The 25,088-nt window shown below is 42.9% G+C and overlaps 1 protein-coding gene across 1 annotated transcript; it reads right to left on the reverse strand.

The window, feature by feature from the left end:
• Positions 1-11,885: 11,885 nt before the first annotated feature.
• Positions 11,886-24,430, reverse strand: LOC122027070 (probable amino-acid acetyltransferase NAGS1, chloroplastic). The gene is made up of 10 exons (XM_042585894.1): positions 23,929-24,430; positions 21,631-21,718; positions 19,744-19,952; positions 18,587-18,735; positions 16,788-17,211; positions 16,329-16,426; positions 15,756-15,867; positions 15,437-15,596; positions 12,712-12,784; positions 11,886-12,160 (listed from the first exon to the last, which is right to left on the reverse strand). The coding sequence occupies exons 1-10, from the start codon at positions 24,271-24,273 to the stop codon at positions 12,001-12,003; spliced, it is 1,818 nt and encodes a 605-aa protein (XP_042441828.1). The 5' UTR covers positions 24,274-24,430; the 3' UTR covers positions 11,886-12,000.
• Between the last annotated feature and the right edge of the window lie 658 nt (positions 24,431-25,088).

Below are 25,088 nucleotides of genomic sequence, written 5' to 3' on the forward strand. Positions count from 1 at the left end.
TATGCGTTTTGATGAACCTAAAACTCATGAGAATGCACTAAATCAACATCTTGAGTCTTGTTCATCATCCTAACATCTCACTTGTATCTAATGTGTACTAAAACCACATACAAGTCACCTTATAGTCCTTATGAAATGTAAAATTTTAGTTTTGCCCTAAATTAGGGATCATGCATATCTATCTAGGCATTTTGAGAGTATTAACATCCACCTAGGATGTTACTTATTAATAGATGCAATTTGTCCTTAATTTGCAAGGAAATAAAATAATGCATGATGCGTTATGGCATACATGAAAGATAAATAATTTTTAAAAGAAAATTTCCTATAGCTACATGATGTATGTATGACATGACATGATATTTTTATATTTTTCATAATAACACATGAATGCAAAAACATGATGTCATGGCATATGATGGTCAAACAAAGTGATCCTGTCCGAATGCGGAGTCGATAGACGCTGGGCACGTGGCGCTTCCTTAGCTGCTGCTGTAGCTGATCGATCCTCCGGCAGCGCCTCCGGCGAACCTGCACGAAGTCGGGCCGGGAGGGGGTTCCCGGCGACGACCCTCCGACGCTCAAGTCAGGCAAGGAGAAAATAGATATCGAAGGCAGAAACGGCGTGTTCGCGTACCTCTGATGAAGAATGAGGGCCCTTTATATAGGGCTACGGAGGAGCTCTAGCACACTTACCGAGGTGTATACATGTCCATCCGTCATACCTCGGTATGGGTTTGTCAGAAGACCTTGCCTGACACCATGCCGCACAGTCTCAGCACCTCTCTGATGGGACAACGGAGGTTTCTGTGAAGCTCTAGGTATGGCCTAATAGCTAGCCATACTTGCTGTCAGATGCCTTTTCCCTCTCCGTTTGTCCTTTCTGTTGGCCTGCCGCTCATCTTCCCGCTCGGCTTTCCATGAATAGTCCGACCGGACTAGTGCACTGATCCATTCGTGTACTCTACAGTAAGGTGCTCGGGTGCTCGGCTAAGCGTCGCTGTTTGAACGCTGTACACCCAAAGCTACGCGGGGTCGCCGCTCACTCCATCCGGCCGGTCGGCTTGTCAACCTCCTGGCTGCCACGTGGAGTTAGCTCATCTTAAAGGGGGGCCCCGGTTCTTACCGCCGGATCACTTGCCTCCCCTTCAAGTCTAGTCGAAGGAGGCGTATAGCCCGACTGACTGGACTAAGAGTCAATTTAGTCTAGCCGATCGGCTCCTCTTTGCCAGTATGATCCACTCAGCCATCCGTACCATTCATCGAATCTCCTCGTGCCCTGTGTCAATCTTCGACATTAAGGTTGAGCATATCTTCATTAAATGCTCCGAATGATTGAATGCCACGTGGAGCACTGCCATTGGCGATCAGTGGCGGTGGTATTTTTGATGTGATCGAAGCGATTCGCAGCGGATGGCTGGATGAGTGCCTTGGTTCGCGTGACCTGGATCCAACGGTGGAAGCCGCCCGGCCGCCACCTTATAATCTCTTCGCTTCTTCTTTCTTCCTACTTGCTTACGCGAACCTGGTTGATACTTCTGCCCCTGTGCTTTGGAGCTCCGGTGACCTCACCGCTGGTTTCCGACGCTTTCCGGCGCCCTTTCCTCGATTTCTCTCATCGCAGTAAGGTTTAATACATTTCCTCCGCATTTCTTTCTCAGTTTCAATCCTTGCAACCTCCTTTCGTTTGCTATTGCTTTTCTTCTGCTCTTTTTGCCTTTTCGATTTTTTCCGATCGGCCCTATGGCTAGCTCTTCTAACCCCGAAGATCAGTCGCTCGGTCCATGGTATACCACCATGCAGTCCCGATTCGAGCAACGAGACTTCGATATTCTGATGGACAATTTTGAAATCCCAGAGGATTTCGAAATTCGCCTACCTGGGCCTTCCGCTCGGCCGCACAGGCCGCCGCGCGGAGCTTTCTGTGTCTTCCGAGACCAGTTTGCAGCCGGTCTTCGCTTTCCCATTCATCCTTTTATCATTGACGTCTGCAATTTTTTCGGAGTGCCGCTCGGCAGTTTGGTACCTAACACTTTCCGCCTTCTTTGTGGCGTCGTCGTCCTCTTCAAAATCCACAATATTCCCCTCCGACCGGAGGTCTTTTCTTACTTTTATTATCCTAAGCAAGCCGAGCCGGGCACCTTCATGTTCCAAGCTCGGCCTGGCTTGGTCTTTTTCAACAAACTCCCCTCCTCCAATAAACATTGGAAGGAGTATTTTTTCTACATACGTATGCCCGGTCAGGCCCCATTCCCAACAAAATGGCAAGTCAGTCTGCCCACCACTCCCGAGTTGAAGAAATTCAAGACCCGACCGGACTACCTACACGCCGCAACCATGCTATCCGGTCTGCGCCTCGACATCAATAAGCTTCTCCACGAAGGAGTGATGTATATCTTCGGTCTGAGTCCTATACGGACCCCTCTTCCGGCCTGCTTCGGTAAGAATTTTGATTGGGCATTTGCTTTAATTGCTAACTGATTTCTTCTCCTTTCTTTGCAGCGGACACCATCATGGACTCGGTCATGGCTGGTGTTATGAAAAGAAAGGCGGCCGCTCTGGAAGCCGTGGCGGCCAAAGAAATGGAAGCCTTGGGTATAAAGCCGGTCGGATCTCGCGAAGGAGAGAGCGAGACTCAGGCTGAATCGGCCACCCCCTCTTCTCAGCAAGGAGGGGCAGGTGGAGCCACCCCTGCCGGAGTACCAACCACTCCCGAGGGAGATTCCGCTCGGGCAGAGGAGCAGCCTCAAAAGAGGCGTCGAGTGGAGACTTCCGCTCGGTCGGCGACCTCCACGGTCCGTTCCTCTGAGCGGGCACCTACATCTGCGCGGGGCAAAGCGCCAATGGCCCCGACCATATCGTCCGACCAGACACCTTCGGGCTGGGAAGAGCCAGCTGTTCCGGTGGAGGCTGTTCCGATCAACGTCCTTCCGCCTGTTCGTCGCTCGGTCCAGCGGTCAGCCATTCACTCTCAATTTTCCGCGCCCACTTCTGATCCCTTGCCGACTGCGGGTGTGACCTCCGGCCGTGGCCGCACCATTAGGGTCGCTCTTCATCTCCCAACGGAAGAGCTGCTTCCTGAGGCCGACCAGCCAGGGGTGCCCGAGCATACCATCACTCTGAAGGGCCCATTGGCTGAGATGTGGGCGGATGCTCGAGCCCGGGTTGCAATGATCCCGCTCGGTAAACTCGCCGACAGCCACATGGGACAAGCCACCGGGGTAAGTGTTTACCTTCCAAATCGTTTATATGCTAATTCCGCTCGGCCGATAGTGATAGTTATATTTCCTGCAGAGATGGGTCGAGGAAATAGCGGTTTCCAACCGCCTAGCTGAAGCAGAGGCGGAATTGAAGCAACTAAAAGCTTCAAGCGGTCCGGCCGGCTCCTTGGGCCCAACATACGCCGAGCTGCAGAGTCAACTAAAGGAGACCCGGGGTCTGCTGGCGGCCGAGCAGAAAAAGACTGCTGATCAAGCTCACCACCTGGCTGAGTCCGAGCGGATAAATAAGTCGCTCGGCGAGAAGGTGGCCTTGGCCACCACTCGGAAGAATACGGCTATCTCCGATCTGGAGAAGAAGAATGTGGAGGCCCGAGGTCTGGAGCAGAAGGTCAAGGACCTGATGGACCAACTGACTGCCGAGAAGAGCGCCCGTTCGGACGAAGTGGCGAAGCTTGGAGCTGCCTTACAAGAGCACAAGGACGCAGCTGATGCTTCCCGGGCGGCTCTCAAAGAATACCAAGAAGCGGAACCGAGCCGGGTGGCTACTCTGAAACAAAACTATATCCGCTCGGCCGAATTCTCCGAGAAGGTCTGCGAGCGGATGTATCGAGCCTTCGAACTCGCCATGGCTGCTACGACGAATTATCTGAAGTCCACTGGACAGCTTCCCGAGTCGGCCACCATCCCCGCAAAGGACCAGACGGCTCTGCTCAACGACATCCCATCTGACCTCTATGAGTACTTAGAATAGGGATGCGATGTAACCACTTGGCTAAAGAAAATAGCCTATTTTTGTAAATGGGCCGCTCAGCCTGCAAAATTTGAACTTAATGCAATCTTTTTCTTTCTATTATCTGTCTTCTCACATATCCGCTCTGTCCTTCCCGTGCTCCTCCGACTTGGCTATACGCTCCGTGCCCCTCGATAGCAGAGGACATCCGCAATACGCCCAAGTTTATTTGGGTACTTGACCGAGCGGAACCTAGGGTCAGTCGGTCTTCCGATTGACGGGTTTATAGGCGCCGGCTCGTCTCTTGATTTTTAACGACGGTACTCGTCGGCGCGGATATTTATAGCCGGTCGGCTCGTCTCTCGATATTTAACGACGGAGCTCGTCGGCGCGGATATTTATAGCCGGTCGGCGCGGCTCTCGATCTTTAACGACGGTGCTCGTCGGTCTTCCGCTCGGAGGGTTTATAGACGCCGGCTCGTCTCTTGATCTTTAATGACGGTGCTCGTCGGCGCGGATATTTATAGCCGGTCGGCGCGGCTCTCGATCTTTAACGACGGTGCTCGTCGGTATTCCGCTCGGAGGGTTTATAGACGCCGGCTCGTCTCCTGATCTTTAACGACGGTGCTCGTCGGCGCGGATATTTATAGCCGGTCGGCGCGGCTCTCGATCTTTAACGACGGTGCTCGTCGGTCTTCCGCTCGGAGGGTTTATAGACGCCGGCTCGTCTCTTGATCTTTAACGACGGTGCTCGTCGGCGCGGATATTTATAGCCGGTCGGCGCGGCTCTCGATCTTTAACGACGGTGCTCGTCGGTCTTCCGCTCGGAGGGTTTATAGACGCCGGCTCGTCTCTTGATCTTTAACGACGGTGCTCGTCGGCGCGGATATTTATAGCCGGTCGGCGCGGCTCTCGATCTTTAACGACGGTGCTCGTCGGCGCGGATATTTATAGCCGGTCGGCGCGGCTCTCGATCTTTAACGACGGAGCTCGTCGGCGCGGGGATATTTATAGCCGGCTGGCGCGGCTCTCGACGCGGATATTTATAGCCGGTCGGCGCGGCTCTCGATCTTTAACGACGGTGCTCGTCGGTCTTCCGCTCGGAGGGTTTATAGACGCCGGCTCGTCTCTGCGGTTTAACGTCTGGGCTAGACGGCGCGGATATTTATAGCCGATCGGTGCGGCTCTCGATCTTTAACGACGGTGCTCGTCGGTCTTCCGCTCGGAGGGTTTATAGACGCCGGCTCGTCTCTTGATCTTTAACGACGGTGCTCGTCGGCGCGGATATTTATAGCCGGTCGGCGCGGCTCTCGATCTTTAACGACGGTGCTCGTCGGTCTTCCGCTCGGAGGGTTTATAGACGCCGGCTCGTCTCTTGATCTTTAACGACGGTGCTCGTCGGCGCGGATATTTATAGCCGGTCGGCGCGGCTCTCGATCTTTAACGACGGTGCTCGTCGGTCTTCCGCTCGGAGGGTTTATAGACGCCGGCTCGTCTCTTGATCTTTAACGACGGTGCTCGTCGGCGCGGATATTTATAGCCGGTCGGCGCGGCTCTCGATCTTTAACGACGGTGCTCGTCGGTCTTCCGCTCGGAGGGTTTATAGACGCCGGCTCGTCTCTTGATCTTTAACGACGGTGCTCGTCGGCGCGGATATTTATAGCCGGTCGGCGCGGCTCTCGATCTTTAACGACGGTGCTCGTCGGTCTTCCGCTCGGAGGGTTTATAGACGCCGGCTCGTCTCTTGATCTTTAACGACGGTGCTCGTCGGCGCGGATATTTATAGCCGGTCGGCGCGGCTCTCGATCTTTAACGACGGTGCTCGTCGGTCTTCCGCTCGGAGGGTTTATAGACGCCGGCTCGTCTCTTGATCTTTAACGACGGTGCTCGTCGGCGCGGATATTTATAGCCGGTCGGCGCGGCTCTCGATCTTTAACGACGGTGCTCGTCGGCGCGGATATTTATAGCCGGTCGGCGCGGCTCTCGATCTTTAACGACGGAGCTCGTCGGCGCGGATATTTATAGCCGGTCGGCGCGGCTCTCGATCTTTAACGACGGTGCTCGTCGGCGCGGATATTTATAGCCGGTCGGCGCGGCTCTCGATATTTAACGACGGAGCTCGTCGGCGCGGATATTTATAGCCGGTCGGCGCGGCTCTCGATCTTTAACGACGGTGCTCGTCGGCGCGGATATTTATAGCCGGTCGGCGCGGCTCTCGATCTTTAACGACGGTGCTCGTCGGCGCGGATATTTATAGCCGGTCGGCGCGGCTCTCGATCTTTAACGACGGTGCTCGTCGGTCTTCCGCTCGGAGGGTTTATAGACGCCGGCTCGTCTCTTGATCTTTAACGACGGATGATCATTTGGGTAAGTTTGATAATACCGCCACGCTCCACCAATACACAGATGGAGTGAAGTGCCGAGTCTTCCTTACCACGCTCTCGGGATCGGCTCAGCGGTGGTTCCGTAGGCTGCCGGACGGATCCATCACAAGCTTCAAGGACTTCCGAACGGCTTTCCTCCACCACTTCGCCAGCAGTCGGCGTTATCAGAAAACAAGCGTTAGCTTGTTCGCCATCAAGCAAGAACCAAAAGAATCGCTTCGAGCTTACATCCAGCGATTCAACCAAGTGGCGATGGACATCCCAACAGCCACATCGGAAACGATGATGAACGCCTTCACACAAGGCCTTGTTGATGGGGACTTCTTCAGGTCGCTCATCCGAAAGCCGCCCCGAGACTATGATCACATGCTACATCGGGCCAATGAATACATAAACGTGGAAGAAGCGCAAGCTGCTCGGAAAAAAGAAGCTCCAACCGAGCGTGCACTTGTTCATGCCGAGCGGAAGCAGCACTCCGCTCAGCAACCACCTAGAGGACCAAGGGCTGAAGCGATTCGATCTCCCCACACCAGATCGCACGTGCAAGAAGTGGGTGCCGCTCGACCCAAGCCAAAGAAGAAGTGGACCCCAATGTTCTGCAAATTCCACCAAACGGATACGCACAACACGAGGGATTGCCGAAGACTTCCCTTTGTGTCCAATCCTGTTCCAAGGAGAGCCGAACGACGGTCTCCTCCCCTCAACCAGAGGCAAGTGATCCGGCGGTAAGAACCGGGGCCCCCCTTTAAGATGAGCTAACTCCACGTGGCAGCCAGGAGGTTGACAAGCCGACCGGCCGGATGGAGTGAGCGGCGACCCCGCGTAGCTTTGGGTGTACAGCGTTCAAACAGCGACGCTTAGCCGAGCGGCGTCCCTATCTGACAGGCCGCCCGGCTTATTTGCAAATTGACCATGCTTAGGTTTCATCCAAGCACCCGAGCACCTTACTGTAGAGTACACGAATGGATCAGTGCACTAGTCCGGTCGGACTATTCATGGAAAGCCGAGCGGGAAGATGAGCGGCAGGCCAACAGAAAGGACAAACGGAGAGGGAAAAGGCATCTGACAGCAAGTATGGCTAGCTATTAGGCCATACCTAGAGCTTCACAGAAACCTCCGTTGTCCCATCAGAGAGGTGCTGAGACTGTGCGGCATGGTGTCAGGCAAGGTCTTCTGACAAACCCATACCGAGGTATGACGGATGGACATGTATACACCTCGGTAAGTGTGCTAGAGCTCCTCCGTAGCCCTATATAAAGGGCCCTCATTCTTCATCAGAGGGGGGGCGAACACGCCGTTTCTGCCTTCGATATCTATTTTCTCCTTGCCTGACTTGAGCGTCGGAGGGTCGTCGCCGGGAACCCCCTCCCGGCCCGACTTCGTGCAGGTTCGCCGGAGGCGCTGCCGGAGGATCGATCAGCTACAGCAGCAGCTAAGGAAGCGCCACGTGCCCAGCGTCTATCGACTCCGCATTCGGACAGGATCACAAAGCATAGCACATTAGTATAAATAAAATACCTAAATTATCTATCTAAATATCTTTAAACCTTAGCTAACTTAAAATTTAAACCCTAGATTGCCCACTATTTCCCAAGAAAATGCCAAAATTTAATTTTGACATTTCTTTTGTTTTTCCTAATTTGTGCCAATTTTAAAATAAGCATATTCCTCAAATTTTGATACAATTTACTCTTTTAAAGAATAACAATTTAAAATAACACCTAGATTGCCTTTAATTCCCTAAGAACATACCAAAATCTCAACTTGGTAGTTCTTATGATTCTCCCAATTGTGCCAATTTAAGTTTAAAATCAATTTTCTCAAATTATGGCACATTTCACTCTTTCCAAGAGTAAATAAAAATTTACTTCATTTTCAAAGGTTAATAATAACCTTAAAAATGCTCTCCGAGTGTCAACTTCATCATGATCGGGTTAATTACCTTTTCAATTAGACTTGACACTCTCTAACCCATCTAAGGGGTAGAGAAAATGCTCCTAGGAACCCAAAGTCTATTGGTGCTCCTTGGATGCTTTAGGTACTTGCTAGGGATAACCTCCCTAGATACCTTCCTAATGACCTTGTTAGGCTTCTTAGAAGCCTTGATCACTTTTTCTAGGTCAACTCTAGGGACTGCTTCCCTCGTGACCTTCTTAGTGACTTTCTTAGACTTCTTAGAAGTCTTGGTCACGTTCGTTGTTGCAAAAATACTTATAGGGATAGCTTCCCTTGTATCCTTGACTTAACCCTTAGACCTAGAGTTAGTTCCATAGATATATGAAACTATATGGTAAGAAGTTACATCCTTCTTAGCATTAGGTTTGTATCCCAAACCTCTATAGTCATTGGATGACTTTTGTGCTTCTAGACCTAGACTATGCTCTTTTTGCCCTTTTAGGATATTTTCCATCCTTCTTAGGGTCTTTTCCATTTTATCAAGCATTGACTTCAAGACTTGATTTTCTTCCCATAAATCCCTAGATTTTGATTTTTCCTTAAATCGTTGAGCATTTTTATTTCGAGGCTTATAATTAAAATCCTTAGAGTTCTTGCCTAAATTTTTATCTATCTTCCTAAACCTAGGTTGGGTGGTTTTAGCATGTAGAACCACATGATTTTCATTAATTTTATCATGTCTCCTATTTTTATAGTAAATATCATTAAAATGATATAAATTGGAACTAACATGCTTTTTACCATTAGTTAAAGGAATAGGTTCAATAAATGATATCTTGGGTTTTACCTTGAAAGCTCCCCCTTGACTTGTGCTTCCTCCTTTGACCTTGACCGCTTTCTTCCCCTTTGGACATTGCTCCGGTAATGTCCTTTTTGGTTACACAAGAAGCACACAATGTGCTCCTTACTCTTCTTTGTTTTAGGAGCGATCTCCTTGGGCTTCTCCTTGCCCGTTGATACAACTTGGCCCTTCTTCTTGGCCAACTTGGGGCACTTGCTCTTATAATGTCCATGTTCCCTACACTCAAAGCAAATGATACGATTTTTGTTATTTACAATTGAAATTATTATACCTTTGCTTGTAGGGATGGCTTCTTCTCCTTTTAATCCAGACGTAGAGGCTTCTTCTTGATCCTCCGGTGTTGAGCACCTCTCAACCTCGGAATCCTTCTTCTCTTGGTCTTGCTCCAATGAGTTGCCCTCTTTGGATTTCTCTTGGTTTGTTGTAGTTGAGGGTTCTTCATGAAGTTTGGCCAATTTGCTCCACAATTCTTTTGAATCTTCAAATTCTCCAATTTTGCATAGAATTGTGCTTGGCAATAAATTAACCAATAATTTGGTTACTTTGTCATTTGCCTCGCACCTTTGGATTTGTTCTTGACTCCACTTGCTCCTCTTGAGAATTTTGCCCTTTGAACTTGTTGGAGCTTCGAAGCCTTCCATAAGAGCAAACCATTGCTCTATCTCCATCATTAGAAAATTTTCGATCTTTGATTTCCAAGAATCGAAGCTCATCATTGTGAATGGTGGAGGCACCCTTGTATCGAATCCAAGCCCATCTTGGAATTTCATCTTGAAGTTGAACCTTTTGATGAAGTCTTTGACTTTGATAAATTTGCTCCAACTTCTTCATCCTCTAGCTTGTTGCCCCTTCCGGCGATGATTCCGGTGAAGAGCGACCTCGCTCTGATACCACTTGTTAGGGTCGAAAAGTAGCTAGAGGAGGGGGGTGAATAGCTCGTCACGATCTCGTGCTTGTCGTTGCTTGCTTCTTGTGATGATGTGCAGCGGAAAATACGAGAACCAACACAACAATGCTAACTCTAGGGATTTACTTGGTATCCACCTCAAGAAGAGGTGACTAGTCCAAGGATCCACACACTCACGCACCCTCCACTATGAAAACACTCTTTTACGGTAACTACCGTAGGCGGAGAAGCCTTACAAGCTCACAATACAACAATAAGAAAGAAAGAAGCAAAATACAAGTAAATCTTACAAGATTACAATAAAACCCTAGCTTCTTCTTCTTCTTGTTGCAACTCGCCTCTTGACTTGGATGTGCCTCCAAGAACTGGCGGTGAGGAAGAAAGGATCGCTGTGTAGAGTTACTATGATCACCCGTGGAGAAGAGATGAAGAACTGCACAGAAAAACGCTCGCCAACAGCTTTATTTGCGCCAACGGTCGAATCCCAATCGATTGAATTGCTCCCAATAGATTGGGGAGGCTTTGGATCGATCGACCGATCGATCCAGAGTGCCTCTGTGCTCTCTGGAATCATCTTGAATCGATTGCCCGATCGATTCAAGGCTTCTCGAGCGATTTCCAGCGCTCCAATCGATCGCCCGATCGATTGGAGGTTTCAATCGATCAACTGATCGATTCAGAAGCTTACTGTTCACTCAAAAACTCTCCCAATCGATTGGAGAAGTTTCAATCGATTAGCCAATCGATCCAGCTCATTTCTGCACAAAATTGTGTCAACCAATCGATTGAATCCCCCAATCGATTGAAACCCAGAAATCTGTGTAAAGCTTGAAATTAGCTTCGTTTCACATCCGAGATCACCTCATTCCGATATCCGAGTCAAAAGTTATGACCTTCGGAAGTTTACTACGTCCGAACTTCCTAGTTCTATGCCAACTCCCTATTGGACTTACGACCGCTAAGAGTTCAGTCAACTTTTGACTCATCTAAACTTTTTCCTCGTGCCAAGTGTTCGGTCAACCTTGACCCACTTGGACTTATCATCTCGTGCCAAGTGTCCGGTCCTCCATGACCCACTTGGACTTCCTTCTACCGGATGTCCGGTCACCATTAACTCATCTGGATTTTTTCGTGCCTAGCTTCACTCACCAGGTCTTTCCATTGCCCGGCTTCACTCACTAGGACTTTCCATCTGTCTGGCTTCGCTCACCAGGACTTTCCATCTGCCTGGCTTCACTCACCAGGACTTTCCTTCTGCCTAGCTTCCCAGTTAGGACTTTCACCTGGCTTCACTCATCAGGATTTTCCAGTCAAGTATCCAATCAACTTTGACCTACTTGACTCTCCTTCACATCTGAACTGGTCAACCTTGACCAAAAAGGGAATTGTACCACAATCTCCCCACATGAATAATTGCACCTACAATCTTCATGTATTGTCTCCATGAATTGTCAAATATCGAAACTCAAACATCAAGACTCGAGCTTGACCCCATTCAAGCTCAGTCAACCAGGTCAACCTTGACCTAGGGAATATTGTACCAACATATTTCACTCGACTACTATTCTGACTTGAACGTTGGAGTATCTACACCAGGAACCCCTTCCCTAGCCTGATGACTAACGCTTCCTTCTCCCAATTCCTATCTTTGTTGCGCAGGTTCGCTCGGTGTCACTTTACTCCAGTTCAAAATCTTCACACAGTCAACATCGAAATCACCTCGACACCGCCCTATAACCAACAGGTCATTTCCCCCACTTTCAGACACGATCAACAATACACTTCAATTCGTAGAAACATTTGACATGAAAAAACAATACCAATATGTCAAGTAAACACGACCATTTTAAAGCTCCCATTAGAAAGATTTATCGAAGAAAGCATGTCCAATTAACTTGAGCTTTATAGGACCATGAAAAAACAAACTTAATACGAACAATTCATCTAGGGAACAGAAGATAAAATTAAACTGAAAACTGAGTTGATTTAGAAATACATGTTTATCTATTGCCTAGTGCAAATTTGCTAATAGTGATGCCACCTTCCTCCATTTGGAGCTCCTTCGTGTAGTATTTTGATTCAAGTGAAAGATCAACGCGTTTCCTCCTTTCAGCTGGAATTGAATCGATAGGGCACTCTGTGAAACCACGTCTCACAAACCTATAGAATGTCGATGAGTACCACAGAGGACTCCATTAAACAAGCCACAAGTGATCATATACTAAAAAATTAATTCTTTCAGTTGATGCTGAACTAGACAAGGTTTAGGCATAGGAACAAGCATCAAATAATATATGTACTACAGCAAGAGGAAAAAAAAACAGCATTGTAGCTAGAAATTTTGGTTGTTTAACTTGGGGAATTCATAGAACATCAAGGATCTTGGATTGCCCTTCTCTAGCATTAAGTTAGCAATATGGGGTCTCCGAGACTATTAATGGACTGTAAAATAGAGTATCTAGGATCCAAGATTGCCTTCTCAAACACTGTAGTAACAAAGGTAGAAATCAGATAAACCGTGAGGGCATGCAGACGCATATGGGTCATTACTTATGATTTCAGGAGCTGACAAGAATCATAACAAACACCAGTAAATTTCTGAAAGTGTACTTGCCAGCTTAAGCTATATAATACAGTTCTTGGTTTTAACCATTAACTACGTGTTACGTGGTTATCAGGAGATTTCGACAGCAAGTGCATAGTATACTTACCAGTCTGCAGCACGAGTTGTAAGCAGGAAAAGTCTTTTTAGTCCAAGCAATAATGCCTTCTTCTCAATGAAGTCTGCATGAATAAGGAGCAAAGAGTTGATGGTCATTTTATCATCAGTGCATTAAAAATAAGTTTTGTTAAATTTTTTAGTCTAGACAAATTCAAATTACTTTTACTCTTGATTTTCACAGTTACTTTGTACTTTATTAACTTTTACAATTGAATTAGATAATCAATTTAATGTTTTTTTATTAAAAAAAACATGGTATAAAAACTATCAAGCATTAGCTGAACTCATCCGAATTCATTTCCACACATTTTGACATTTGCAATCACACCAACATGTGTTGTATGTTGACATACTCATTGGCAAGAACGACAAAATTGACACGAGAGATAATACATCCAATATTAAGTTTTGGTTACTTACTAAAATATGTTTAGGTTGTGTTGGTCGGCATGACACAAGATTTCAACCCATGTTATCACTAGATTCATTCTAGCTTTATGTTATCACATGCATCCTTTCCTTTCAATTGTCAACTAATTTCTGAGTTATTTTATGCCAATTTTCAAAGTTTTGGTAAGCTAAAGCATTCTAGCATTAATACACGATGAGATGACATTGACAATAAAGAACGCCCTTGCACCAGCTGGGAACCATAGACTACGATGATAAAAGTGTGCAAGATTAGCCTGATAAATGAAGAAATCAGCAAACAATGGTTTTTTTAATTGATTGTATGTTCTGAATCCAAAATAATAAGTACAAACACATGGCATGGATCAAATTTATATTCCACTACATTGGTCGTTGCTTCATTAAATTTCCAAAAAGCCCAAATCGTATTAAATGGAACTTATAATCCTTCTATGTGGACAACCCTGTTCATTAAATCCAAACAACCCCCCCCCCCCCCCCCCACAGAAAAAAAAAAACATTAAAAAAAACAAATCTATTGGCCTAACATCATTTGACTCACGTAAGGAATATATATAAAAAGATTGAAGCTTAAATGCTTAATCATAAGCCTAATTTATTGGTTTAATATCACTTAATTAATATAAGGATGTGTTAAATATATGTGAATGGAGAAGGGGTGGAAGAGGAAAGAAGCTCCATTGTGAATGAGACTTTAGTCCCACATTTGGAGTTTCAAGGCATGTTGGTTGATTTATATTGATTCACATGCATTGATAATGTGAACAAATGCATAGGAAGAGGTTCTCTTTCACGCGTGGGTGTGCAAGGGATGCAAATACAAGACTCGGATTGCATTGAACCAAATTGACTCGTGTACAAGCACTACTTACGCGCGTTGAATGCCGGACCGGTTTGGGCAAAATTTGCCTAAGTGGAACAACCAATATTTTGTCACATAAATCTTTTTGCTGCTTATTTAGATGTGTAGCGGATGCATTAAATTAAGGATTGATGCAGAATGTAAACGGTCAAGTGAAACGTGGGTGTTTCACTACTCGGCGAATAATGATTATTAATCGATCATTAATGTTGGCCATTAGTCTGAGCTCCTATATAAGGAGGCTGCGATCACAGACAAATGACACACGAGCACAAGCTCTCCACCTCCATTACCCTTATCTGTCGTGCATCTCTTGCTCGGCGGAGTACCCGTGATTGCACTGAACCAAGTTGACTCGTGTGCGAGCATTACCTGCGCACGCCGAATGCCAGACCGGTCGGGACAAAATTTGTCCAAGTGGAACAACCAACATTTTGCCACATAAATCTTTTTGCTGTTTTTTTAGGTATGTAACGGATGCGTTAAATTAAGGATTGATGCAGAATGTAAACGACCGAGTGAAACGTGGGCGTTTCACTACTCGGCGAATAATGATTATTAATCGATCATTAATGTTGGTCATTAGTCTGAGCTCCTATATAAGGAGGCTGCGATCACAGGCAAATGACACACGAGCAGAAGCTCTCCACCTCCGTTACCCTCCTCTGTCGTGCATCTTTTGCTCGACGGAGTACCTGTGATAGTAGTCGGGTGCCTCTCAGTTCACCGTGACAACAGTGCTTAGTGAGAATCAAGGTTAACTATTGTATCCTGGGAAACAAATGACCCGAGAAAACCACGAAGCACAGTCGGAGGTGGGGCGAATCTGTTTCAAGGGAACTGCGTCCATCGCAGGCCTCTGTCCATTCGTCCGCTCGGTCGCTTCTCCCACTCGGTCGTTCTGCCTGCTCGGTCACCTTACCCGCTCAAGCCGCCCTACCTTCTACTGAAAGGCTACTCTACCCGGTCAGCTGCTCTGCCCGTCTAGCCACTTGGCCTGATCTACTGCTCTGCTCGTTCGACCGCACTACTCGGTCGGCCGCTCGTCCTAATCAGCCGATCTTTCGCTCAATCGATCTGTCCGCTCAAACGCTCTGCCTGCTCGATCGATCTGCCCGCTTGGACACTCTTCCCGCTCTACCTGCTCGGTCGATCTTCCCGCTCGGATGCTCTTCCCACTCGGCCGATCGGCCCGGACACTCTGCTTGTTCAGTCACTCCGCAATCAACACTTGACAAAAATCAACCCCTGCTAGCAGCCTGAGATTGATTATCTGCTTAGGTCATCTCGATAGATAAGTTGAATCTAATTCAATGTAATTTAAATTTGCCTAATTCCCCAAAATCTCCGACAAATTATCCAACAGGATGATCATATAAAGACTCAAAGCCCGATCTTTAGAAAAAGGAGAAGTTAGTACCTAACATTTTGCTTCCCTGTCCTTGTCCCCGGCACTCTGGAGATGCTGCAATGGCAGCAACTTCACCACAGTTATCATCAGGGAAGGGAATAAGAGCAGCACAAGCAATTACTGAACCATCTCTTTCAACTACTATAAACGAATCCAACTGCTTGAGAAGCTGAAAAGGACAATAAGGTTTAAACTTTAAAACAGCATATCTTTGTTAATTATGTGAGTATATTAGATGTCAAAAGTTTTCCATCTATATATTAATCATGAAAGGATATCTAACTTGGACTTCTAACATAAATAGAACAAATGGAACAAGAAAGTAAACCTCTTCGTCAGTTCTCTTGATAAGTACACCCGATACTTCCAAAGGCTGAATAACTCTTTTAATCCCTGGAAGATCTGCAGCAATAGCCGATCGTGTTCCCTCATAAACGTCACTGACGTTTATTATTAGAAAAAAAAAAGAGTTGATTAAAGTCTCGAACTGAAAGAAGACTTTCATCAATTCATCTAACTAGGAAAGAAGTTCCAAGAACTCAAAGTTCAATAGAATAATGTAGTTCTCATATGCAAATTTTACCTACAGAAGTTGAGACTAGAAACAGAAAAGGCACACAAATCACAAACTAAAATCTTTACTAACTACCCTTGGCATGCTGTATTGCAACTTGACCCCAACTACTGAATTCCCAAGATGTCTCTTAATGCAATAAATTGAACCTTTTATCCTAGCTCATAGTTTCTTGAAAATCTATTACAACAAGTGTGCTTAGTGAACAAACTGAATTTGATCAACCCAAAGCTTTAAATGCAACTGTTCAGATCATGCTATAAACTCTGGTTTATCATGTTATTCCAGTAAATATCACTAAAAGGGATTGGCAGGATGCATACACACCTGGCCACCATTGTTCCCACGCCATCCCTGGTAAATAATTCTAGCAGCAAGGACCCACCAAGAGTACCATCAACTATGTGAGCTCTCTGAACTCCACCCTACAAAGACAAATGATCTGCTTGAATATAAAAGCTTCAAAAGAGCATAAGAGTTTTCCAAAGTCAATTCCAACACAAAATTGCTTAAGAAATGCTTCAGTAAACTGGATTTGATTGGAGAAACTGAAGGTAGGTAGATATCAACTTTGTGAGACTAATTACCAAATGTGGTGCCTTGTACTTTAAGGACTATAGAAGTTCGGAGCTTTTAAAGATGGGACTATGGGCAATGAGTCATTGAGGATGCATTTTTTTATTTAACAGAATAATTTGGTAAAACAGATGGCTCCAAAGGCTTATATATCCTATAAACATAAACAATGATGGTAGGAATAAGATATTCACATCTTCGAGAACTTACTCTGCACACATAGGCTGCAGCAGCCAGCTCAGAGAGGTAACCACTTAACCTACCCGGTTGTTCTTCTCCCCAAATAGCAAACCCCTGTTTTCCATACCATAGACCATTCCCATTGTCAAACCCAACACCGTTATGAAATGTTGCATTACACCTTCTATTATATGCTTTTTCGTTCCAAGAGAGGTTATTCTCTTGATGTGAATCAATATAGCCTGGAGAACAAATCAATTCTTCACCTCCAACCAGGACATAATTCTCAGTTACTGCACTTTGCTTTGAGCGTTTCCTGATCAACATATCTGCATCATCAAGTGTCATAAAACGAAGAGGACGATCCTGTTCATCAAGGATCTTGCCATCAGTGATACAGATAAGCTTGTCTGCTTTAATGGCTAGTGCACAAGCTGCAGCAACTTCATAAGTGCTGCAAAATCAAACAAAAATTTTGGTTCCTCAATGGCAGCAAAGAAGGCATCATTAATATTCAAATGTAGCCACTAGATTCATAAAGCTTAAATGAGAAACAAGAGAAGAGTACTCAGCTACATATTAACCTCGGATATCAATTTTCTCTAACCAGGATTTATTCCAGAATAACCACCATAATGACTATCAGGTTTTTATTGCAAATATGCAAAAACCAAAACAGCAGTAGTTATAGACCTGACAAATAATTGCAGAAGTGTGAAGTTCAGTCAGTTAAATGGGCCAAAAATCACTTCTAGACTTACATATTACAATACAAAAACCAAATATGGCAATTACTCATAGGGAAGAACCAAAGAATGATCTCCGCATTGAAATTTTGAAATATATTTCCTTTTTCTTTATTTTATTCCTGGTGGATATTAAATGCTAACCCTGCTTGAGCAAGGCATCTACAATTTGATCATTTATTCACAAGACTTGTCAGTGTAGAGTACACAAAAAGAAAAAGTATATTTGAGCAAGCATATATGGTAACTTTGATCTTGTGCTGGATCATGAAAAATGCAGAAATTAGATGTATAACCAGGAAAGACAACAGTCAAGGAAAAGATCCCTCAGCAAACCAAATTAGAATGCCTGTTTGTCACCCTCAACTCTCAAGACTAATTTATAGATCTTTTGACCAATCAAACTATAAGAATTTGTCCAGATATCTAAAAGACTATGATTTGTCTCTTTATATGGATACAGAAAGTATTTACAATGACTGATTGCCATTCAACTGTTAGCCCTTTCCTCATGATTGGAAATAGTTATCTTGCACTTAGTTGCAAATTTGGTGTTCAAACTGAACAAAGAACTGAAGCAGATTCAGGTCCTTCTATAAGCTCTCTATCACTCTGTGGCTGGCGAACATTGAGGACTAGGCCTTTTTTATGAGGGAAATTATAAAATTCACTTGCAATTTAAAATTTCACAGAAACAGTCAGCACATATAGAAAGGATTTCAATATGGTGCACAGCCAGAAAAGGCACACAAACCCAATATCTATGACCCTCGATGGACTAAAAATAACCAATATGCTCAGAAACAAAAAGCAATTGTTAATAAAGACAAACATGTGCCAACTTATTTGGCAATACTAGATCTAGAGAATTTTAGGTGCATTTTTTTCTGGTGAGCACATGAAGAGATCTACAAAACATAAGAATGTGAGTATTTACAAAATAATAATAATTCACTAATGGTTTCATCTACAAGATAACCACAGAACTGTTAATATTCATTGGATTGAATATAGTTGCAGGAAGTATGAACATGGATTTAAATTTAATTCTTCAGAGAAAAAGAAAAAGAAAAATTGTCATACTTGCAATTTAAAACTTCTCCTGCACTAGAGCAACCTAGATTGCTTAGTATAACTAAACATTCCTTGTTGAGCCATTCTCGTATGCGTAGAACATCTATCCTTTTCACCTCACCAGTAGACCCAAAGTCATGACCATCAACTACTCTTTTCTGCAACATGAGATCGGCAGCAAGTTACCTATCCTCACTAGAAAGAAGTTAGAGAACAAATCCAGAGAAAAAATTTGTCCTCAAATTTCCCAAGAAAAAAAAAAGAGGAAATTGCAGGAAATATGAACAAGGTCACAAGGAATTCAAAACCTTGTTTTCAAGGGTAAAAAAGAGAAGAAGAACAAAAAAAAGTAAAAGACCTATATCTAAAATAATTTCTAAAATGGATAAGAAGATGATAATCTTTGTCTCAGGTGTTGCTAGAATATATAGGTTTAGTTCCACATGGAATAAACTTAGTTATTAGGTATTACGTTGGCACCTTATGTAGAGGTGTAATTGTACACTTTCAATCAAATAATCTAGTATATTCCTCTCAACTTACTGTCAAAGCAGATTAAATCCTTGTATCTTCTAAGATTCCTTCTTTGTTACCAACTAAGGAAGCTGTTGGCCACGTGAGGCAACACATCTGAATCTTGTGTTTCTTCTAAACCATTTCAATTATGTGGTCATTGAAACCCTTTTCTAATAGCTCCATGATTTTAATTGCACATCATGCTCTTTTGAAGTTCAATGAAGTGACTTAAATTTTGGAAGTTGAGGCATTTAGGATTGTAGGTTAACTCCTGCAGTCTAAGAAGTTGTGATCCACGTCTACAAAGGATAGTGCTTGTTAGTTGCTAGCTTCCCAAATTATAAGCCACCCAATGGAAGAAGAGAAGCAATATGTCCCAATTAAATTAAGCTTGAATTTTCTATAATATCTGTTTTTTTGTGCATATCTCTTGAGCTCAGTATTTACCCATTCCCCCTCAGCAGAATCCTTTCAGTATGTTCTGGTAGTTATAATACAAAGGGAAAAGGAAGGTGTTTGCTCTCTTTTGTAAATGATTTCATTGTAAACTGGAAAAGGCAAAACAGGGGTAAAGTTTTATGCGTTTAGTTATGGAGCAAACATATGATATGAGAGACTTGCAAGTACATATCTATTTCACGTAAAATTACCTTAGCTACAAGGAAGTTACCACTTGTCACACAAACACCAAGTTCATGCCAACGGTCATTGTCACCATGTCGACGAAGACTTAATATAGGTGGTCCAGGAGACAGCTTTGTTTCTATAGCAAGACTAATTCTTCCAGCTACTTCCATTGCAGCCTCTAGTAATTTAGAATCACTAGTTTGATAGGTACCAACATACTTGCCCTTGATACCTGAAAAAAAAAAAGTTAATTTTGCACAGCAGCTTGGTCTAATTTAAATAAATATCTCAAAACTTAAGATGTGCAAGCATCATATGTATTCAATTATTATAATTCGTAGAGCAAGGACATAGTTCGCTAAGAACACATGTACTTTTACACATTGGTGCTAAAATATTCTGGGAATTTAATTTAAATAGATATAAATAGGGCCGAATTAAGATTAAATAGGGAATTTTTATAGATAAACCATGTTACATTAAACTGATCTACCACTTTCTATTTGAGTTTGGTATTATTCTGAGACTATATGGGTGTCAACGAACATTGTTGCTTGATTTAATTTTGCTTTCAGCTCAAATCAAATTCTAATTGAAAGTTGTGAGGTTGAACTAACAGTGAATCAGGTTGACTTCAACTGACATTTAATGTCCCTATCAGCTGAGCTAACATAAGGCACCTGCTGTATCTACGTGGTCTTTGAAGGAATTTGCATTCTCATATCTCAGCACATTCATAGGACCTTTGACTTGATCTAATATTATGTCATAGATCTGAGATGATAGTTGGAAATTGCATTGCAATATTGATTTGTAGAAAGCATTAGGAGAGTATCAAAAAACAAAACACCTTTAAACAAATTCTGTTATTATAAGTAAAATCCAGAATGCCCGCACAAGTTTCATCTGATTCAGAAGGCTGTCTGTTCAGCAAGGAGATCCTTGAATAAGAAAGGTAACCTGATTAGTTGGACAGGTTCAGGAGCTTCCACTTGGTCATACATGGATAGGACCAATACCTATGCCAAAGCATTCTTTTACTTTCTTTATGACATGATAGGACAAAAGCGTGCAAGATTATATTTAAGTTACAAGAGAAGAATAAACAGAGGAGGCTGTGGTTTGGCACTACTCTGAACATGGAGGGAGGAGAACAATAATGGAGATGGACCAAAATGAGTAATTCAACAAGAAACTTATGATATTAGTAAAATATCCATCTGCTTATTAATAAGTTCCAATGTCAAGCCTATAAATTGACCTGGGCATTTAATTTAACTGATCCAGTTTGTTATAGTGAATCATTTTGTATAGATTTCAGAGAGTTTCTTCCAAATAGAAGCAGATTATTTTGAAAATTTTCTAAAATAGGTTACAAGAATTTTAATTTTTGGAGGAAGCACAGATGGAAAATAGTTGGTCATGTATCCTAATCTTTCTTGGGAGAATTCCAATTGTCGCACTAGATAAGGTTTCCTAGCTCTCTAATGTTTTAAGAGGGGGAATAAAAGGAACCAAACTTCTATAAGTTCTGTTCCACCCAAGTTTCCATTGGAGTTCATTAGCAAAAGAAAAAAGATAAGTGATGACAATTTGAGAGAATTGGAAAGTATATCAGCTATGCATTTCTCATTGTTTGAAAGAGGCAAACAGTGTCAACGCGAATGAATTGAGGAGCCAGAAACTTGGTATGTGACAAAACACTATGACAGCAAAGAAGAAAATGGCATCAACAAAAAGTTCATTAAAGAGTGCAGATCTATAGTAAGCTAAGTTAGTAGAAATAGACCAAAATTTCCTCTGGAACACAGAGGAAATGGCATTTTCTGATAAGGCGAGAAATTTTGCAGAGTAACAGAAGAATAGGAGTCCTGATAATCTAGAGTCAAAAGTACGTAGAAAAATAATACCTTTTTCTGCCAACAACTGGTCAATTCGGACATGGGTTCCAGGTACAACTACAAATTTGATCCCAAGACCATGAAGGAGAGAAATATCCTGCAAGTTGCATTAGTGATGATTTACTGAACACAATCAGTGAATACTTTTACTTTTTTAGCAACACAAGGCGCCAAAAGGTACTAAAGAAAGTAAATTAAGGTGTTCTTAAGATTCTATTACTTGGAGCCATGTAGTCAAACTTTATTGCATTGATGTCTTACTGGTGTAATTCCTTTGAGAAAGGCTTAAAGATTCCTCCATGTATTTAAAAAGGAAACATAATTAGCATATTATTAATCGTTCAATATTCAAATCAAACAAAAAACTATGAGATTGGCTTGCCAAGTCTCAGTTTCAAACTATACAGTGTTCCATTTCATATTGAAACACAACTTAATGAAGATAAAGCAAACAGACATCAACTTGTAAGTGATAACCACTAAACCAGTTTATACACAGATCAAGCACATTGGTATCAGCTTGTCAAGCATGAGCCAGTAAACCAGATTGAACCGACTCACTTGTCTGGTACAAGCTCTCTGTTGGCATACTATTAGTTTACTTCTACCCTTTGAAACAGATTAAATGTATAGAATGAAATAAATAATCAAGCAAGATCTAGATACATTCTAATAACACCTAGCTAAATTATGAGCGTTTAATTGTAATAAAAATCATGAAATGTAATCCTAATCTAATGAAGATTAAATTAAAACAAAAAAAGATTAAATGAAAGCTTAAATTTAACAAACAAACGTCCTGTATATATACATATATATTGGCATATATAGACTTTTAACATGTGAAAAAACAAAAAGCCATCTAGGATGCTAAAATCCATCTGCTATGTCTTGTGTTTCCATTTTTCACGGTTGTACTGCCCAATACCATCAGTATACTGAAGTATAGCAGTCAAGAAGTGCAATATCTGCCATTTAGCAAGCCATATAGGGCATTCAATAGGTTCATTACATGCCTTTACCAACTACCAAGTGATTAAGTTCTACCAACTGACATACGCAAGTTTTTGTAGCTCGGCAGAATCAAGCCAGTACATACTTACTGGCTGTAGTACCACCAGGTGTAGAACAAGATTCTAATCCAAGGAAAGAATGTCTTGTTAAACAATAAAATGGCATCAGACACATAAATGTGATGTGAAAAGAAGTAATCAATTTCCTTGTGACAAAACAGAGAACCACTAAGTCTTCATACTCCATATTTTTGTTTGGAGAAAGCTAAACACAGACCATCAACTGGCATTTGAACAAGATGAGAACCACACATATTTAGTCTATTATTGGAACATTTTCCCACAAAATAATCAAGACAAAAACTTTAAATAAAACATTATCATCGTTATTCAACAATAAGTTACATGTCAGACAGCACTTCATAGATACACAAGACAATTCTATTATAAGAGCATCCACACCGGTTTCTCTATCATATTTCTAAAATTTAGGATGAACCGCCCGCTTTATTAAATTTAGACTATCACTTTTCACTACACACTGCACCAACTATTCTAAAATTTTCATTATCTTTATTTTTTAATTGTTTTCTTCTCTCTTCTATTTTTTTATTATTATATTTGTAATAGTGGAGAGTTTAGGAAGGAGAGAGATTGAAAAGAAATATTATTTTATTTTTAAGGTAGAGAGTTTCATCCTCTGTAATTGGAGAAGCACCGTAGCATAAATCTAGATTTAGAGAATTGAAAGGGAATATGATGTAAGTAGTTTTTTTTTGACAAAAAATGTAAAATTTAGGGTAGTAATTGGTTTTACATAAGCTAGTGTTGATGCTCTAACATAATTCACTCAATAGCCAAACTTTCAGATTCGATGTCACCATCACACTCCAATCGGTAGAAAAATAAAATAAAATAAAAGGAGCCACACTGCTGCGGCTCACAATACTTCGACGGGGCCCTTGAGTTCTCATAAATTCTCTATAGACGAAGGATAAAAAGAATATGCAATTCTGAGGATTATTGCTTTCCTAGGGAACTCATTCCAAAAAATAGCATAAATAAGCCTCGATTAATCACCGTCGAAAAAAAAAAACTGAAATTTCGCTTCCAACGCCAAATATAATCACTAAAATGAAGCAACTCAACCTTAATAGAACTCCAAATGACATCAAATAGACAGAGAAAACCTTTAGGCATTTTATTTTAAGAAAGTGAAACTAGATTTGTTCTGTGTCATCTCGAAAGCAGATCAGAAATTGTAATTGGCTACTCGGAGACAAAACGCCAATACCTGAAGAACGCTATCCAAATAAGGACTGTCCACGATCTCCCCCGATAGCACGACCACAAAGGTACTCCCCCTGTGCCCGCTTATGTAGGGCCATGCCTGTCGGAAACATCGCACAAAGCTCTCGTTCTCCTCCGCTCTGCCATAGCTGCAGCTGGAGACCTCGCCAGCGCTTCCGTTGACGGATTGCCCATCAGAGATGCACCGAAGCGAGATAATCCACCGTTCAGCAAATCCTCTTTGCAGGGGTAAATAACGCAACGACACCGCCGGAATCCGAGGCAAATTACCGTTGGGATTCGCGCCGCCTCCGCCGGCGATCCAGGGTCTCGAGCCGGACGCCGCCATTGCGAGCTTGCAATCGCGCCGAAGGAGGAGGAAAGCGGAAGATACAAAAAACCCTAGAGAGTGAACGAGGTGGAGTAGAGAGCGAGACAGGTGGAGGACTGCGGAACGCGGCGAAGGAGGACGAGAACTGGCGAAGGATGCACGATTTTGGCGGGATGCATATCTACTGATTTTTAATCATTTTATTTATGGGTTTATCATGAATTAATAAGTCACTTGTTGAATTTTATTAGTTCATAAATAAATTACAATAATAAATAATAATAATTTAAAATAATTTTCCTATTTTTAAAAATTCAAGATAAAAATTATTATGAGTTAATTTTCCTGCCGTTAATTTTCTTGCCGTTCATCACATTTTAGTGGCAGACATTGATGAAAGACGTGGACTTCATGTGGGCCCTAAGTCTGGATCAATGAGATGTAACAAAAACATAGGTCCACTACAATTTGTTTGAGCTTGATTTGGCAGATATTGATGAAATGTCTCCCTTATATGTTAATCATTATTCCAAAAGTTAGTAATCGTCCATGATTTATCTCCTCCGTATTGGTCCTGGGATGGGTTGGTGGGGACGCTGGGGGCGAGCGTATTCATCTTTTTTTTTTGCCACCAATTGATTTGGTTGGGGAGGCTCGGAGGTTATAGTGTGTGGTAAGAGTGTTCGATGATTCATTTTTTAATTACGATATATTTATCTTAAAAAATTAAATAAAATTTATAATTAAAGGATGTTATGTTTCAAGGTCGGTGGAAATTTTTCATGAGATCGGACCAATCACCCCGGACTTAACATCATCCAACTTGATTAATT

The sequence above is a fragment of the Zingiber officinale genome, chromosome 10A (assembly GCF_018446385.1).
Source record: "Zingiber officinale cultivar Zhangliang chromosome 10A, Zo_v1.1, whole genome shotgun sequence".
NCBI lineage: Eukaryota > Viridiplantae > Streptophyta > Magnoliopsida > Zingiberales > Zingiberaceae > Zingiber > Zingiber officinale.

Bases quoted from the DNA above. Each gene is read 5' to 3' on its own strand.
- LOC122027070 (XM_042585894.1), bottom strand. From the start codon at position 24,273: ATGGCGGCGTCCGGCTCGAGACCCTGGATCGCCGGCGGAGGCGGCGCG. The intron at 21,719-23,928 runs GTATTGGCGTTT...TGCAACTTGCAG, and splicing joins ATTTGGATAGCGTTCTTCAG to GATATTTCTCTCCTTCATGG. The intron at 15,868-16,328 runs GTGTGTATGCAT...AATAAACGTCAG, and splicing joins GTGGGAACAATGGTGGCCAG to TGACGTTTATGAGGGAACAC.